Source organism: Papaver somniferum, chromosome 2 (genome assembly GCF_003573695.1).
Source record: "Papaver somniferum cultivar HN1 chromosome 2, ASM357369v1, whole genome shotgun sequence".
In the NCBI taxonomy this organism is placed as follows: Eukaryota; Viridiplantae; Streptophyta; class Magnoliopsida; order Ranunculales; family Papaveraceae; genus Papaver; species Papaver somniferum.
Genome location: NC_039359.1, coordinates 180,126,197 through 180,145,300, shown reverse-complemented (window position 1 = coordinate 180,145,300; position 19,104 = coordinate 180,126,197). Strand labels below are relative to the sequence as shown.

The following is a 19,104-nucleotide window of genomic DNA, read 5'->3' as shown; positions in this document are numbered from 1 at the left end:
GAGGAGAGCCAGAGAAGAAGAAATTCGAGTTTTCCCAAACTCGGTTTCTGCTGCTGCTGATGATGATGAACATGAAGAACACGAAGAACGGACCTGCAAAGACAGTCGTTTTTTAACAGTGTCAGCGACACAGAGGCGAGGGTCGCAGCACAGTGTTTACAGCACTTACTGTCTGTCGTTTTCTATAACAGCTGGTTTGTAACACTTATAACTGTTACAAAGCCGGTTTTATTGTATTTCTCATATTCTCATCATTTGTAAACCATTTTTGAGCATCAATGAAATTCTTTGAGAGGTTTTCCAACATGATGAGCGGTTAATTCTCTCACAACCAAGGCAATGAGGAATCTATTTACGCATGAATAATTGGTAATTATTTATTCTCTCTAATTTATAATTTATAATTCACTCAATCACTGCTTTTGCAGAGTTTTTAATTGTTTGCAAAAAATTTCTTCATTAGTTGTGATTCAATTAGATAGGTTATGTTTCGTTTAGATAATCTATGCTTAGGGGATACAATTAATTTTTGAGAATTTTCCAGGTTATTTGTGAATTAAGAAATAAGAGTCTTAAGAGATAATTAGAGTTTTGAAACATGTATCATTCAATTTTGCGTCATAGTGGAATCTAGTGTCTTGGTTACCTCTCGCCCACTTTGTTAATATTTTTGTATATAATTTTATTAAATCTTTAAATTTAATCTTCACAAGTCCGAGAGTTTGAACCTCATTACTACAACATCATTTAAAAATATTATCAGTGTACATATTGGTGCACCTGTGTAATTCCCATGAAAAAGTAGGTATGTGTGTGTTTACGAATGATTGATTTTATGCATGTTTTGCAGGGATGTGCATATTGATGCACCAATGTAATTTTCCTTGAGAAAATAAATTTGTGTGTGATTATGAATAAACGGTTTCATGCATGTGTTGCAGGGGTGTACACATATAGGTGCACCGATGTAATTCCCATGAAAAAGTCGGTAAGAGAGTGGATTGAATGACCATTTCATGCATGTGCATATTGATACACCAGTGTATTTTTCCATGAAAAAGTAAATTTGTGTGTGGTTATAAATAAACGGTTTCATGCATGTTTCGAATGATGCACATATTGGTGTACCAATGTAATTCCCATGAAAAAGAAGGTTAGGTGTGGTTATGAATGATCGATTTTATGCATGTTTTGCAGGGGTGTACATATCGATGCACCAGTGTATTTTTCCATGAAAAGGTAAATTTGTGTGTGGATATGAATGAACAATTTCATGTATGTTTTGTAGGCGTGTACAACGCGGTACACATGTTAAAAATTGACTGAAAAACTTCTGAAAATTTCGTGCATGTGCACTTTTTGAAGCGAAAATTAAATTTTTTAAAAAATGAAAATTATATAGTCATATGGGTACTCTTTTTGTAGCTATTGGAAAGAGCTTTCCGAATATATAAAGTTCATGAATTTTGGATGAGCGGTTCGAAAGATAAATCGTTTTTAAATTATTTTTATAATTTTTAAAATTGATGACATCATCATAAGTCACTGTGGACTAAACTTCAAACATTTGGACTAAGTTGTAATAATAAAGGTTATTAGTGTACTTTTCATATTTCAAATGAATAATGGACTAATTTGTACCTAGTCGAATGGGTATGGACTAACTAGTATATTTAGATATGGTTTTGGACTAAACCGTATTTTCCCCGACTAGATAAGCTTCTCAAGACTACCACTGAGCCGGCTGGTCCTGGCTTTGACAACCTTTTGGGTCCCCATCTCAAACATATTGCTTAATCACTTGGATATAAATGTAGACATGATTGGGGCACTCATGCTTAAATATTCATATAACTGCCAATTAGCAGTATACTAATGCAAAAAAGCAAATACAATAAACATAACTACCAAATGATAATTCAGATTGTAGTCTTATTAGCTTCGAGGAGTAATTTCAACAGCTTCTTTGGTTCAGATAGTTTCCGAACACATCTGCCGATATAAGGCTAATCCCTATGGACTAGATTGAACTATTAGATCGGTTAAAAAATGTTGCAAATTAAGAAAAAAGTGTGGGAAAAAAGTTAACACTACTTCTGGATACTTCTCTCTCCTAACAACTGCTCGCAGTTCAACTGGTAGCGAGATTGAAACGCTGAATGATTCAGCGCTCAAAAAATGATACAAACGCTGAACGGTTCATCGTTGGGAGATTAATTTTCTGATATAACGGCTGAGATTTAAAACATTGAACCGTTCAGCGCTGGCGCTGAACCAAACAACATTATATTGTGGTCCCAGACGACGTAGCTGCTAGATTAGTCATCCCATAAGATTTAGGAGATTGTCCTAGCCGACGTGGATTGCCAGTCTAGCTGCTAGATTAGAAGAGTAAGAACCAAAATAAGGAAACGTTTGATTTTACAATTTGTTTGCCTGGGTATATAGTATACTCACGGAAACACACTGAGATTACATAATACTATCTTTCTAGTAATTTCCGATCCGATTAACACATTAAAACTCTGTCTCTCTCCGTCTCTCTCTCTGGAAACCCCCAATTCGATTTATCGTCTTCTCTCGCTCATCCCCAATTCGATTTTCCTCTCAATCATCTTCTCTTGCTCATTGAAAACCCTAATTTCATATACCCTATCTTGCTCATTAAAATTCTATTAATTAAGAATTCCCCAAACCCTAAAAATCTCATAAAATCTTGATAAAACAAGTATGGCGAATGATGGTTCGACTTCTTCACAATTCACGTATTCAAATGGTTCATATTTCCCTCTTCCTTTTCATCTTCAACAGCAGCAGCAACAACAACCTGACCCAATGGCTGCCTATCAATACCCTAATTCACATATCCCTCCAACACCTACTTATCAAATCCCTCCTCCCGCACCATCTAAAATTCTAATGCCTCCACCTATGCATCCTTCTGTTTATGCCACTCCTGCCCCAGCAACCACTGGTTATACTTTGCCACAATATCAACAGGCTAGTGAAAGATTCAATTTTTATGTTCCTTGCTGTATCTTTTGCTGTTTCAGGGGTTTCTTTATTTGATGGATGGAAGTATAATACTAATTCAATCTGTTTTTCGGTGAATTCACAGGCTCAACAATTGTTCCAGAGAGATGCATTGTCAATTACACCAGAAGCACTAGAAAGTGTAAAAGCTGCATTAGCAAGCAGTGAAACTGAACACAAAGCAGAGACCAAAAAGAGGGCAATTCCTCGTAAAGCTGCTGGACAGACTTGGGAGGATCCAACACTTGCTGAGTGGCCAGAAAGTATGATCTCTGCCTTTTCCATTTTCACTTTTATTCTTATCACATTTTGTGGCTCATAGAGATGGTAATGAAATTAATTATTAGTGTTCTTTGCATGTAGAAATAATGGGTTGATGACATATGAATGGATGAATAGATAATCTATATTTTTGGAAAGGATACCCAAATCAATTTCTGATACCAAATTTATTGTCTTTTGCTGATGAAATATTGTCATCTGTGTATCTATTCATGAATGGATAGATAACCTAATGTTATGTCTTTTAGAATGAATCAAGGCACACTTCATTTTTGATGTAAAACTATATTCTTTTGTTGGTCATATTATGTCTATGTATAACTGATTGAAAGTGATTTGCAGATGATTATCGCTTATTTTGTGGGGATCTCGGGAATGAAGTGAATGATGAGGTGCTTTCGAAAGCCTTTACAAGATTTCCTACCTTTAACATGGCAAGAGTAAGTTTCAAAACTATGTCCTTGACTCTCATATTCTGTTGTTTTCTGTTTCTTTCTCGACTGTGCAGTTTTTTCAGGTGTGTGGTTAAGGCTCATAAACTCTTATATTAGTTGAATTTAGAGAAGGCTCTCTGCACAAAGCCACCCAAATTATATACTCTAGCTGTCCATGAGACATAATAGGTGTATGTAGGACAAAATGAGAAATCTGACAATGTTTAAGTAATTTATTTGTTGATTTTGCAGAGTATTGTCATGTGGGATGTGCTCTTACATACAAAATAAAGAATTTAGGCAAGTAACATGAGATAGATTTTGAAAATTTGGGTTTTGTTTTTCTTAGCTGGTGAAATTTGTTCGGTGATTTTCACCAATATGTTTTGTCTCCTAAATGTCACAAATATCTGCACAGATGAACTTTTTATCTTCACACCAATGTTCGCGTAATTTATGGTTATGTCTATCACTTTTACGTTGAACTTTTCAAGGTTAACGACTCGCAACATCATTTTTGATGTCCTTTGTCTAAAAGCAGTCTTGTTAGAGGGATTAATCTATATTCTCTTTCTCTGCCCGTCCACTTGTGTAGTCTCCACCAGCCACACTTAACTTTTATATTTTACTTCGTGTTCATTTTCAAGTTTGGCACCAATTTGCAATTTGTCTTCTGTACTTCTTGTTCTAGTCAATTGTTACTTGATGGCTTACCAATACTGGTTAACAATGTTCTAGGTTGTAAGAGATAAGAGGACCGGAAAGACTCGAGGTTTTGGATTTGTTAGTTTTGGCAATCCTTTAGACCTTGCCGCTGCCTTGAAAGAAATGAATGGTAAGTAAACACATGCTAGCTTTTTTATTTAATTTTTAGGTTTCGATTTGTCGTGATTATGAATTGAAGTATTTGACTCAGGGTGTCGCCAATTATGAACTATCCGTTTAGGATGTAATTAGGAAGCAGTTATCTGATGGTTAGTATTTGACTCTGGGTGTCATCAGTTAGGAACTACCTTTTTAGTTATAATTAGGAAGCAGTTCGGTTTATGAATGCTGCATTCAAAATCTGTACTTATTATTTCAGACTAAGATTTTATTATTTCAAAATCTGCATTGCACCACAATTCTCTACTTAATAACCCATCTTTGGTATGGATTAAAACACAAACACTGTCATGCCAATAAAATGACAGTAGAACAAATCTCACTATTAAGTTAAGACTTATTGTTCACCCAGCTTTTATCCTTGAATCTGACACAATTTTGCAGGCAAGTATGTCGGAAATCGTCCTATAAAATTGCGGAAGAGCAGCTGGAAGGAGAGGACAGATATGGAGGCCTTGGAAAAACAGAAGGTAATACAGATTCGTCTCTAAAGGATTTTCTTTTCATATTTTCATTACAGTATAATCTTTAGAGTACTCACATTATAGATTCTATTTCATTGCAGCAGCAATCTTATAAGAAGCAAAAGCAATCAAAGAAGAGTGTCCTACACAAGTGAATCTGCAACAAGTAGACCACTGTTTCAAACTTCCTCTTCAATTTTCTTGCAGCTCTTTTGTTCCTGTCGCACTATGTATCCCGTTTTGAACATTAATCCCACATGGGACTGACATGATTAAAGTGTATATTGTAAGGTTTACAGCAACCCGAGTTTACTTCTACTGGTACCCTGATAGGTGGGGCATTTTCTACACACGTAAGAGGAACAATAGTTATTTGCTATTTTCCTTGTATTCCTATTCTCAGACCATGTTTGTTTTATCATGATTGTTGGGCATGCACGATGTGGGTGATAAGTGCTAACATGGTCGCCTGACCTGTGAGCCTGCTAAAATTGCAGGCCATTGTTGCATAAAACTGAAAAACTGAAATTTAGAAGTTTAAAGTACAATGGCCAATTCTATAATAATTACAGAATATTAGGAAAAATCACAAAATAGCTAATTTTTTTTTAATATTGACACGGCAAGTTGGGTTAAGGAGATCAACTCCCAGCCTCTAAACCCAGTCCGAGGCTTAATTTTAGTAAGTTAGAAATCAAGATATAGTTTTGTGCTACTAATACTGATAAGCTTCTCAAAACTCATGAATTCGGCAGAACCATGCCCTAACAACACATATGATGGAGACCAAACTTCCCACTAGTAATCTGAGATTAGAGAATAACACTCAATAATTTCATTACCAACACAAACAAGACATTGCCTTAGACCCGTAAAAGCATCAAGTACCTATTAGGAGGCATAATTTGATTCTTAATTCTACCAGCGTTATTCAGTGAAACATGTGTTTCAACCACATGTTAAAGATAAATCATTACTCTGATTCTTAATTCTACCAGCGTTATTCTGTGAAACATGTGGTTCAACGGCATGTTAAAGATAAATCATTACTCTTAATAGTAGAATCTAATTCTACTTGTTTCAGAAGGGTCATTCAACCATTTAGTGTTCTGACAAACAATTTTAAACATTACGAATGAAATTTATATTTCATTAATTTATAATTCTTAACTCTACTTGGTTTCTTGCCTCTTTCTTTAAGCCAATACTTAAAATCTAAAATTTGTTTAGAGCTCCCAACCATAAAAGACCATTGAATGAAATGAACTTTAGCACAAGCACTTCAGCTAGTTAAAAAAGCCTCCCGTTTTTAGGGACCACTCAAAAGGATTTAGGGGCCAACAATAAAACAAAAAAGGTCACCCAAAGGGAAAATGTAGCCAGCCCTTATCTCGCGTACTTCATAATGGCGAAATTACCCTTATATATTCGGAGGATATGATAACATTGTTATCCTCCGATTGTAATCGGAAGCCAAAATATTACCCAGACTTCCGATTGTAGTCGGTGCAGTATTAGAATGATCTCTGTTTCATTTTTTCCATTTCTTTTTCATTTAGTTATAGAGAAGAATGTGAAGGAAAAAAGGGAAAACCCATTTTATCACTACAAAAATGGATGGATATGAAGAAGAAGGTGAGAATCATGGCGAAGAACAAAATGTTGAGGGTTCACGACCGTTTAGAGAAGACGATTTGGGGTATATGTTGAATGATCCAAACTTTTGTGGAGAGGAAAACCTAGACGACCCTTTCATGGAAGAAAATGGAGAATCGCCTGATATTGAAGCTAACGATGCATGTAAAACACAGGTATTGTGTTAAGAAACTCAAATACTCGATTTGCATGCGTTTGTGTGCTTTTGTAAACAAGAAAAACCGATTATTGCATGCATTGAATGCCATGAACTATCCAGATTCGGTAGATAATTTCTCGAATAAACTTACGAATATAACACACTGAGTACCAAATATGTATATTCGGTAGTTCCAAGATAGTAGTTTACTGCCGAATATGAGAAAAAATCCCAAACTGGTTTTCCAAAAAAATCTTCATTCGGTAGTTATGTAGAGTTATTTACCCCGAATGGCCCCAAAAACGAATTCCCCAAAAAATTTCAAAACTCAGTATTCTTATCCTTACAATCGGTAATAGTTTAACATTATTTGACTGCCGAATAACAGTGGCCTCAAAATAAAATTTCCGAAAACTTGAAAATCGGATTTATCGATTGAAGTTATCTCCCGGTTATTTATATTCGGCTGTTTTACTATATATTTTAGCTTCCGATTATATCATTTTTTGCACTCAGTAAACTGTGTACATTCATTTGTATAAATCGGGTGTTTTGGGTAACCGATAGGATCCGAAATATATATTTGGCAGTTGACTTATTAAACCTCCGATTATTTGTATAATAATCTGTTGCTTTCATATGCAGGCCATTGAAGAGTTTGTTGATGATTTCTATTTGAGGCCCGACACTTCCCTATGCTGCAAACGATTTGGTATACTCATACTTTTTTTTCTTCAAAATTTATATCTTAATGGTTATGCTTATTTGTTTTGTTTTATGCACGTTTAGACATTTGGAAGTAAGAAGGAGGCAAAGGAATGGTTATGAACAAGGCAAAAAATAACATGTGCGTGGTAGTTCAAAAATCATGTTAGTGACACTCGATTTGAAATGATTTGCGAGCAAGGTGGGACGCGAAAGAGTCACGAGGGAAAGAATAGTAAGTACGTACGGAAGACGAATAGGAAATACCGAAGCAATACCAAGAAGATAGGATGCCCATTTAAGATTGTCTTCTATAAGCCCGATGGTATTATAAGGTAAAGAGTATAAAATGTATAAAGTTGATAACGGTTGTCACAACCATGATGATCCGTTGGATTTAATTGGACATGTAATGGTTGCCAAGTTAAAACCACATCAAATGCAGACGGTGAGGTCTATGCGGATCCAAAAAGCGAGTGCGATCTTAAGTAAAATAAAGGCGGACGACCCCGACAACTTGTCTTCTTTGTCTACAATTAAGTCGGCCCTAGCTACGATCAAAAGGACTGAATGGGATGGTAGAACGGTCATGCAACAATCGGAGTGGTTAGCGGAGTTACACGGCTACACCTTGAGAAGGGAAGAAAAGGATGGTATAGTGGTTCGTATTTTCTTGGCACATCCCGAAATGATCCAATTGGCTCAATGCTTTCATCAAATTTTGTTGATAGATGCTACTTATAAGACAAACAAGTATAACATGCCGTTGTTGAACATTGCTTGCCATACTTCGGACAAAAACACGTTTACGATTGCATGGGGTTTAATGGATCATGAGAACAATGTGAGTTTCATTTGGATGTTGGAGACGTTGAGGTCCATTTATAACGGTGATAATTTTCCAAGGGTTATTGTAACGGATAACGATCAAGCCTTAATGCATGCAATAGCGGTAGTGTTTCCGGAAGCCCAAAACTTGCAATGTACGTGGCACATTCAATGCAATCTCAAAACCAATTGCCATCATCATTTCCAAGCTAAAAGACCAAGGAAGGGTACCAAGAGGTCAAAGGAAGAGGATGAGCGCATTAGTAAATTAACCGTGGAAGAACGTAAGGAAGAGGATAGGCTATTTGAAGAAAAGTGGAAGGAGGATGGAATTATTTGGAAAATGTTCATGAAAGCATGGGACAAAATCGTTTGGTCGATGACCGAGGAAATTTACGAATGTAACTTGAAGAAATTTGAGGATGAATACGGCACGGACTACCCAAAACCGGTTGAGTATTGTAAAAAACAATGGTTAACGATTAAGGAGAGGTTTGTGTTTGCATGGACATATGAATATCGTAACTTCAAGAACGAGGCGACAAGCATTGCGGAGGGGTCTCATGGTCGACTAAAGAAAATACTAATTGGTAGTCAAAATGGAGTTGTGTCGATCCAAGAAGCAATCCATGAATTCACCAATCGTGATCTCGTAAAGATTAGGAAATGTATGCAATTTAGTGTACACCAATTCCCGATGGAACATATTAAGGAAAAATTGCTTCTAAGGGGAGTTGTTCATAAAGTTTCAAGATGGGAATAAATCGCATGATGAAACAATTGAAGTTATATAAAACTTATGATGACGAGAATACGGTTTGTGTTTGCAAGGATATGATAGGTATTGGACTCCCGTGTCGTCATAAGTTGGGTAGGTATGTTGAAGTGATTGACATCGATGATATTCACCCATTTTGGAAGCAATTAAATTTCACTCCGAACACCCCGGTAGTTGATGGTCCGTCTTTCTTGGAGTCGGAATTGTGTGCACGAATAGCCGAGCGTTACGCTACATCAAACGGCACCAAAAGCAAATATTGATGCATAATTTGGAGGAAGCCCTTCACCCTTGTTTAAGGGAGGTTGATGAACCTATTAAGCAAAAGAACACCGGTAGGCCGAACACCGAAGTGTCGAGGACCATCCAAAGAAAAGAGTTGAAGGAGTATTTGTCTAATAAAAGAATATTGTCTAGGCACGAGCGTTCGGAAGCCGAATTTGAAGATGAGCCGGAACCTAAGAAAAGAGGTCGTCCAAGAAATGATCAAAGTGGACCAACCACCCGACAAGTAAGGCCAAAGATCTCTACAGAGCCTTCTCAAGTAAGTCAACCCAATGTTGTCGAAGAAGTTGTTGAGCAAATGAACGCCTCGCAACAAACCCAATCAATGGAAATTCTTACTATAAAAGAGGACAAAGGTACTCTTCGTTGCCCTAGAGATCTTAATGGAAGACCAAATCGATCCACATATACAATATACAAAGAGTATTTGGAACAACTCCCTCCACTTATCATTCCATTTGTTTTGTCGACCGACGAGGTTGATGGGGATGGAAATTGTGGGTTTCACGTTGCTACGGAACAAATGGGTTACTTTAGAGAGGCGGATATCGAAGATGTCACCCAATGCCAATATTTAAGAAATAAGATGGCGGTACAACTAGTGAAGGACAAGGGTTTTTATATGGAGATGATGAGGCGAGGAGATAGATACGACAAAGAACAAGAGTTCAAAGACTTAGTTGCGCGTGTGAAGTGCCGAAAGGGATTGAAGACAATCGGATCCAAGTATTGGATGACAATGCCTAAATTTGGATATCTCCTAGCGGACGTTTTGAATTGCGTGGTACATTTCTTTGTTCCTCCTATGTATGGACTTAGCATGACGTTTGCACCCACAAGAACGGCTTGCGACGAGTCGGTTAAAGATAGAAGAATCGTAATGGCATTTGTGAATGAAATGCATTTTATCGGTTTAAGAGTAAAGAAAGATTGTCCGTTACCTCCGTTGAGTAAGTGGCACGATTACTTCCCGATGAACCATTGCAAGGATTGGGTGAAACAATATGAGTCCACCATGGTTGATTGGGATCGCGTTATGGACCACAACTTTCCCGCTGAGTTACTCGAATTGATCCCCTCGGATGATGACGATGTTTGATCTTTTTTTTTTCGAACATGTAATTTGTACAAGTTTTTTGGAAACTTTTTTGTGAAGATATACGATTTAATCGGTCGCAAATAATACAATGTTGTCTCCCGAATGTAGGAATCGGGCTCTTTGATACACGTTTTGATTACGAATATTAATCAGTAATCGGAACAACAATATTATAACACTTCAATCCGATTAATCATATTCGAGAATTCCATATTTTATCAAACCGCCGATTAATATTAAAAATTTGAATTTACAGCACTCAAACATCACATGTTATTCTTTTTTCCCAGTCCGAGATGCAACAATCAACGCGGCTTCGAAATGTAGAAACGACTCTCCTCTCCACTTGGAATAAGCATCTTGTGCCGCAAACCTGTCGTCTCTGTGCCTAGCAAGAATACGGTTGTACTCGGTGCACAATTTTATAACATGGTGCACCTTTGAAGAAACATGGGATGGTTCATAATTGTGGCGTGGCTTCTTGTACTTACCAACAAAAGGACCCAATGAAACGTTAATCCAAAATATACGATCGTCATGCTGTTCTTTGGGTAGATCTTTCACAATGTAATAATTTTTTATCCGTTCGGTCTCTTCCTCAACTTGTTTTAATCTTTCTCTATGATGGAATTGTTCTTCACCTCGCTTCTTAGCCTTGATTTCCTCTTCCTCCTCCTTCGTTGCCACTAACGATGGTTTAATTTTTTTGGGTTGTTTGTTCCTTTTTTGTATTTCTTCTTCCATTGCTGCAATTGATGTAGTTGTTCGCTTGCATCTTCGAAGTATGTTGTCGATTGATGATGGACTTGCCATTGAAAAGGTTTTTCATTCAGATTTTTTACTTAATAATAACTGAGAGGGGTTACCCTCCTTATATAGATTAGAGTTCCAACGGCTCTAATTTTTGAAAATATGGCCGTTGAGGTTTCTGAAAATATGGCCGTTGAGGTTTCGTACCAATGATGCACTACAATCTGTTGCTAACGATACACGTATTCCCTCCGAATAAAACATTCGGAGGATAATTTTTTTTATAAAGTTCCGAATGTACGATGGCCTAAAAATCAGAATTTGGGAAAAACTGATAGTTTTCAAATTTTGAACACCCCATAATCGGAAGTTAACTCAGTTACCAAAACTTCCGAATATGGGGTGTCTAACCTTCTATATTGGCCCTTGGAACCACCTAGAGCCATGGCATGGTTTGTTTTGAACTTGTAATATTCGGAGGATAATCTTTTTTGTAAAGTTTCGAATGTACGATGGCCCAAAAATCAGAATTTGGGAAAAACTGATAGTTTTCAAATTTTGAACACCCCATAATCGGAAGTTAACACAGTTACCAAAACTTCCGAATATGGGGTGTCTAACCTTCTATATTTGCCCTTGGAACCACCTAGAGCCATGGCATGGTTTGTTTTGAACTTGTAATATTCGGAGGATAATCTTTTTTGTAAAGTTCTGAATGTACGATGGCCCAAAAATCAGAATTTGGGAAAAACTGATACTTTTCAAATTTTGAACTTCAAATAATCGGAAGTTAACTTAGTTACCAAAATTTTCGAATGTACCACACAAATCATTGTCATTTGAACTTGTCTAACTTAGTTACCCAAACTTCCGAATGTACAACACAAATCATTGTTATTTATCTGCTCTTCTTTACTTTACGACCGTGACTACCTCCCAGTCCTGCACGACCACGGGTTTGAGCACCTTCAGTTGGAGCAGCTTCAGCGCTCGATGAAGCTCGAGTTCTTTTACCCGTCTTTGATACTGCCACCTTGGGTTGATGCCTCTTCGTGACTTTCTCCCCAAACTGGGCAGCATAATCTTCGTTATCCATATTATCAACTAGATCTCTAGCCTCTTTGATCTTCTCAGCTGGCATGGGATCTCCGCTCTTCAGGCATGCAGTTAACATTTTGGAAACACGCTTGAACCTATTCACCTGTTTTTTATACGTAATGACATAACATCAAACGGTAATTACCTAAGATTTATAGGAATAATATACAATGAACAAAAATATAAGAACACGCACCAGTCTATCATAACCAGCTGGTTTGTCTTTGATGATACAATTATAACTTGAACCCTCCGCAGTAGTGTTGGATTTGATTTCACGGATAACCAAAGGATGTGATACCTTATTATACCAACTCATATAGTCTGGAGAATTTTCATCACCTCGGGTGGTTCGTCTACCAGTGTCGATAATGAAGTCATTCCTCTTATCCCAGTTATCAAGAACAGTAGGTGGGCCTGTGTGAACAATCGTGAGATTATCACCACTAGAAGAGCGCAACTCCAACTCCAATTTGTAGTAATCCCCCATTTTCTCCACAGGTTTCTGTTGTATATACCCGTGTTGTCGCATCACCCTAGAGGGGTTATACATCACATATCTTGTGGGGTGCCACAATGGTCCAAAATAAAGGGACAAGTCCGACCGAACATTTATATGCCCACTGGCTCGATCTTCCTTGTATGGATCAAAGCATACGTCCGAGGCCTTCAATTGGTCCAAAATCTCCCTCATGCGGATCAACTGCTGCTCTTTTTTCCTAGAACGGTTGTCTTCAAATATATACTTTGTTCCTCTAGGAGTACCTTTGCACCACCCCGGGTTCTCTCCGGCCAACTTCAGGATAGGGAAGTGGTCATAGATCCATGCCTATATACATAAGAAACCAAGTTTTAGTAAATAGATTGTGTATATTCGGTAGTAATTTCCAAACATTATTTCCGATTATATATAATCGGAAATACAACTGAGTACCTATCCACCGAATACCAAACATTCGAAAATAGAGATGGATCATTTCCTACCGAATATGCGTCATTTGGAGTTCAGTAACCTATAGTTTTTCTGGCCTGTATATTCGGTTCTAATATCAAAAGAATATTTCCGATTGTATATAATCGGAAAACAAAGTAAGTACCTAACCACCGAATAACCAACATTCGGGAAAAGAGATGGATAATGTCCTACCGAATATGCGTCATTTGGAGTTCAGTAACCTATAGCTTTTCTAGCCTGTATATTCGGTTCTAATATCAAAAGAATATTTCCGATTGTATATAATCGGAAAACAAAGTAAGTACCTAACCACCGAATAACCAACATTCGGGAAAAGAGATGGATAATGTCCTACCGAATATGCGTCATTTGGAGTTCAGTAACCTATAGCTTTTCTGGCCTGTATATTCGGTTCTAATATCAAAAGAATATTTCCGATTGTATATAATCGGAAAACAAAATAAGTACCTAACCACCGAATAACCAACATTCGGAAAAAGAGATGGATCATTTCCTACCGAATATGCGTCATTTGGAGTTATGGATATGCATCATATGTATTGTCTACCGAATAACAATAGAGTGAGTTATAGAGTTAAAGAAAAAACCTGCAATAGAGCCACGTTCCCGGCAACTTGGCAGGTTCCTAGCCTCGAAGCCTTTCTCAACTCTTCCATCAAGAATGCTAGGCATGCCGTGCCCCAAGAATAGTCACCGACTTCATGGAGAGGATCCAAAAGTTGTGTAAGGTTGGCGTCGATCCGGTTGCCAGAAGTATTGGGGAATATGACACATCCCAATACACAAAGGAGATGTGCGGTGGCAGCGTGGTTCACTTGCTCATCAGTTAACGTTCCATTTTTTTCCTTCTCCAAGGTGCCTCGAAACATATTCATCAAAGCTGTAATGTTGATCTGTCTTGTTCTGTAACTTGCATGCCTCCTAAACTCTGTTGTCTCTTCATCCCAACCTAAGCACTTTTTAGTTAGAGCATAAAGTTGTGCCCAACTTAACTGCTTTGTGTAGTTAAACTTCACAGATGTTCCTTGGTCGGGAAGGTTAAGAATCTGCACAACATCATCCGGAGTAATCGTCATCTCCCCAAACGGCATATGGAAAATATCGGTCTCAGGATACATTCTCTCCACGAACACCGATATGGCCACACGATCATGTTCCAACAATGAATTCTCGGCGGCATTATCTAACCCCGAGTTGGCAACAATTGACTTGAACCTTTCACATTCACCGGATAAATGCCACGTAAGCATTTTTGTTGGTGAGGCGGTAGGTTTGAGTAGACGGACCGCATCTTGATGATCCTATTAAAGTACATAAAAAAATCCTTAATACAAATATTACGATATAACACATAGACAATACATTAATAAAAAATAGTAATTTTATTACCTCGGTTTCGTATATTTCTCTGGCCCATGAGTCTTTGTATCCAAATAGCAATTTTCCTTCATCCGCCGGGAGCCCAAGGATTGTGCCTGCTAGAATACCCTTCTTCTTCAAGTGCTGAGGGACAAGATGTGATGCTTTCTTAGCAATATCCTTCTTTACACCATCTTTTTCTTTTTTGGCTTTTTGGGTACCACTTGGTTGTCCTTCTTCTTCTACTCTTGGCACTGGATCAACTGGTTCAATTTCATGGTGGGGTGTAACTTGTGGAGCAGTTGGTTCTGCACTTTGTTGAGAGGCTTGTTCAACACTTGGTTGCACCCCTTGTTCACTGCCTTGTTGTTCTACACTTTGTTCAGCACTTGGTTGCACTCCTTGTTGACTGCTTTGTTCTTGTAAGCTTTGTTGAGCACTTGAATTATCTTTGGCGCTCCTTTCCCTCCTAGCACTAGCTGTCACTTTCTTCCTCCTTTCTCGACTTTGTCTAAACAACAAATAAAGGAACAATATTTACAAACTATACAATCGGAAGACAAAGTATGGAAATATAACCTGAATGTACACATTCAGACGTAAAAAGACACATATTGTTCCCGAATACAAAATAATCGAAAGCTAACTAAACATATTTACAACCGAATATGCATCAATTGGAGTTCAGAAGCTCTAAATTTTTCATCCTACACAATCAGAAGAAAAAGTACAAAACTATAACCCGAATAAACAAATTCGGAAGTAAGAAGACACATATTTTTCCCGAATGAAAAACAATCGGAATATAACTAAACATGTTTACAACCGAATATTCATCAACTGGAGTTCAGAAACTCTAAAATTTTATCCTACACAATCGGAGGTATAAAACATTATATTGTCTTCCGAATAAATACTGGCCCCAAAATGGGATTTTTCCTATATCAGAAATTTTGAGATTTTTCAATATATATATTCGGTAGTGAGTGTACTTCCGAATACTGTGTGTCTACTTAAATATATTCGGAAGCCAAAAAATTCATCAAACTACCGATTATTACCAGTTTGTATCCAGGAAGATATGGCCAACAATATTCGGCAGATAACCAACAAATATATCTCCCGAATACTGTCGATGTTCTTGAGAAACAAAGAACACGACTACATTCGGAAGTAAATAAGCATGAATATCGCCCGAATCTGGATAAAAAACCGAAAACCCTAGAATTTTTTTTTCTCGATTCGTCGAATTAAAGCGAAATAAACACCAAAAATGATAGATTCTTACCTAATTGGGGCCATTTGAAGTTGACGAAGTGTTTGACTATCGGAATCGCCACCACCGACTACATTGTCGGGTACTTGTTCTTCGCGTTCTTCTTCATTTGCAGCAAAAATTTCTTTATTTCTTGCTAAAATCCCAATCTTTGGATCGATACCCCGAACAACATTTTTGGTTCTAGGTCTGTGGGTTTCATTTCCCTTATCCATTGTTTTATAAACGAATCGACGATGTTTTGATTTTACGATTCGCGGCGATATTTCGATTGAACGAGGGAAAGTTTTTTTTCTTCCACAATCGGAAGATATGAAACTGGAAGAAGAAGAGTTGAAATGACTAGAATTTTTTTTGATTTGGTTTTATACGGTTTTACCAGAAGGGCATTTATGTAACTTCAATATCATATAGGGTACCCCTTAACTAGAGTCTTTGGATGGGTATAAATTGATGGCCCCTAAATCCTTTTGAGTGGCCCCTGAAACGCGAGGTAAAAAAGAACCAAACCCTATATCCTTAAAAACTCCATTACTAGTCAGCATGATAAGATATACTCAAATCTTGCTCCACTAAAACCTCAAACATATTTGAGGTCTTGACAAAAGGACCACCTGCATCTTGCGAATTATCTTTATCATTCTTGTTAGAGCACTGCTCGATCAAATTCGCAAGTTTTGTTATCTCAAGCTTGTTGTCAATGTTAGATGTACAAAACTATATTTTGATTTGTAGTCTACTAAAGTCAAGTCTCGGGCTAGGTATAGAGGTTGGTAGTTGAGTACCATACATCAGTGAATAACCCCAAAGACTGAAAATCGACGAAGATATTACTTCATCAACAAAAGAGGTATTTAAATATTGAACCATTCTATTTACTTACACGTATTATTATTCTTTCTTTATGAGACTATGTCGTACGACTTCTAGTAGATTTAATATACAAATAAGAAGTTTCGAGTCAAGCTTTTCTTGTTGAACATCTCGAAATATGATTTAAGCAATGGATGTTCATTTGTCCATTGGTCCTTAGCAATCTTAATTCGAAACAATTTATTGTTTACCAACTAATTGTGTGGATCAATTGAAAATTTTCCAAGCAATGATATTTTATATGGAAAAAGGGAATGTTTCAACATCAAAAGAGAGTTTATGATAACTATTGAAATCTGGAGGATTCAGGGAAGGTTGGCGAACCATTTTGCAAACCATGGATATATGAAGTTCCAGAATAAGGTAGGTCTGCGAACCGTAGAGTTCCGAAGGTGACAGTTTACGAACATTAATAATATGAATTTGTGAAATACCCAAGGGTTCCTGAAACCATTTCGCGAACCGTATACATCTGAGTTCGGGAATAACACAACGATTCACGAATCGTAGCGTGCTGAATTCACGAACTGGCTGACGTTTCACGAACCATTTCACAAACGTCCCTGTACGTGTTAGTAGATACTCAAAGACTATTTTTATAAATATGTTTAGCATTGCTATTACTCTCATAAACATCTCTAAGATATTTTTGATTACTAAAACACCTTGTGTATGTGCATCATGATTCAAGTTCTAAGTGTTTAAATGAACACAATATTGCTTACAAGTTCGAAAGGCATATTTTCCAAGAACTATTATTTTACACGGTTCTGGATCCCGGACCACAATGTATATTCTTCTATGTGATTTCTCAAATTACCATAGCTTGAATTATAAGCAATCCCTAGTCTTGAAAATTTATAAATAGAGAGATTCGTTCAACTGGAAAATTAATCCCTGATACTTCTGTCCTTGTTGATTGCTAGAGTCGGCCTCTGTTGACCTAGATTTCCTCAAGAAACATAATTAGGTCTATAACCGAAATACTTCACTTAGGGATTCATCAAGACAGGCCTGACTATCTTTACCTTTATGGTTCGCGCATCCTAATCTTATTCTTTATGTTATAGAGGTTGTTAGAGCATAGCTCGGTTGAACCCACCAAGCGTTGGTATGTCAAGATTGGTTGTCATATTTTAGTGAACCAAAACTCATTTAAAGAGTCGCTTGATTATTTAATAGAGTCAACTTTGTATAGGTTAGCTTGAAAGTATAGGATATGGGACATTACAAGTATTACGTGAAGACTTGAAGAATGTGAAGAAGTAAGGAGCTACAACGACGACATCATCCTTCCACTTGAGGTTAGTAATATTTGAATTGAACTGTTTCATTCCCTAACGTATCTTTCATGTCGTGCATATTGAAAACATAAATGCGAAGCTGTGATATTATACTCTAGTTAGACATAGTATTAAGGAATTACAATACGAAGTATAACGTCTATCTTTTGAACTTTGTATATAAGACATCGACATAATCGTATGAATACTATTGTGATTATGTATGGGTATGGGTGAAGATTTTGTCCTAGGAAACAATGTTTTACAATCGTTTAAAAGAAGTAAATTCATAAACTTGTTTTGTGAATCGAAAGGGAAATTGCTAGGCTTATTGGTATTGTTATTCATTGCAAATCTTTTGAATTACCAATATGTGTGTTTAGTATAACCGCTCATAACTTGTTTATGTATGTTGGTAAAACTATTCACAAGGCCTAACTTTTGTATTGGTATGACTTTTATTAGTGAAACCGATCTTAAGTAATCACCAAAGATGGTAAGATCGATATCTTGAATTTGGTGTGACTAAATACTAGTCATTGGTTAACCGATCCTAGTAAGAGGTGTGACCAATCATAAGAGAGAGAGTGTAATCGATCCTTGTAAGAGGTTTCACAAGTTTTAGTAAGTTGGTGTAACCGGTCCTATAACTTGGTCAACCGATCACAAGTTTTACCATAAGAAGTGGTAACCGATCCTAGTATGTAATTAGCCATTTTATGGTAACTAGTGTAATCGATCCTAGTACCCACTTGGAGGTAGAACCGAAACTTTATGTTGAGGTAGAACCGTGAAACCCATTAATGGTTATTTGATAGGATAATCAATCACATAGTTCTTGGAAGCAAGATTGTAAATATGAAAAATGATTTACAAAGTAAAGATGTCGACATACTTCGTA

General features: G+C 37.0%; 1 protein-coding gene across 2 annotated transcripts; it reads left to right on the top strand.

The window, feature by feature from the left end:
• Positions 1-2,440: 2,440 nt before the first annotated feature.
• LOC113349914 (RNA-binding protein 42-like) lies at positions 2,441-5,516 on the top strand. 2 transcript variants are annotated; one of them, XM_026593954.1, is made up of 6 exons: positions 2,441-3,000; positions 3,119-3,296; positions 3,658-3,755; positions 4,488-4,584; positions 5,019-5,104; positions 5,203-5,516. In XM_026593954.1, exons 1-6 carry the CDS (start codon positions 2,731-2,733, stop codon positions 5,251-5,253), a joined length of 780 nt encoding a protein of 259 aa, XP_026449739.1. In that variant the 5' UTR covers positions 2,441-2,730; the 3' UTR covers positions 5,254-5,516. The 2 variants fall into 2 exon arrangements, with proteins under 2 accessions (XP_026449739.1, XP_026449738.1); XM_026593953.1 differs by having other exon boundaries at positions 2,442-3,000; positions 5,200-5,516.
• Positions 5,517-19,104: the final 13,588 nt, after the last annotated feature.

What these genes read in the sequence shown, in the direction of transcription:
- LOC113349914 (XM_026593953.1), top strand. Translation starts at nt 2,731, where the DNA reads ATGGCGAATGATGGTTCGACTTCTTCACAATTCACGTATTCAAATGGT. An exon ending in CTTTGCCACAATATCAACAG is followed by an intron (nt 3,001 to 3,118) that starts GCTAGTGAAAGA and finishes GTGAATTCACAG; the next exon opens with GCTCAACAATTGTTCCAGAG. An exon ending in TGCCTTGAAAGAAATGAATG is followed by an intron (nt 4,585 to 5,018) that starts GTAAGTAAACAC and finishes ACAATTTTGCAG; the next exon opens with GCAAGTATGTCGGAAATCGT.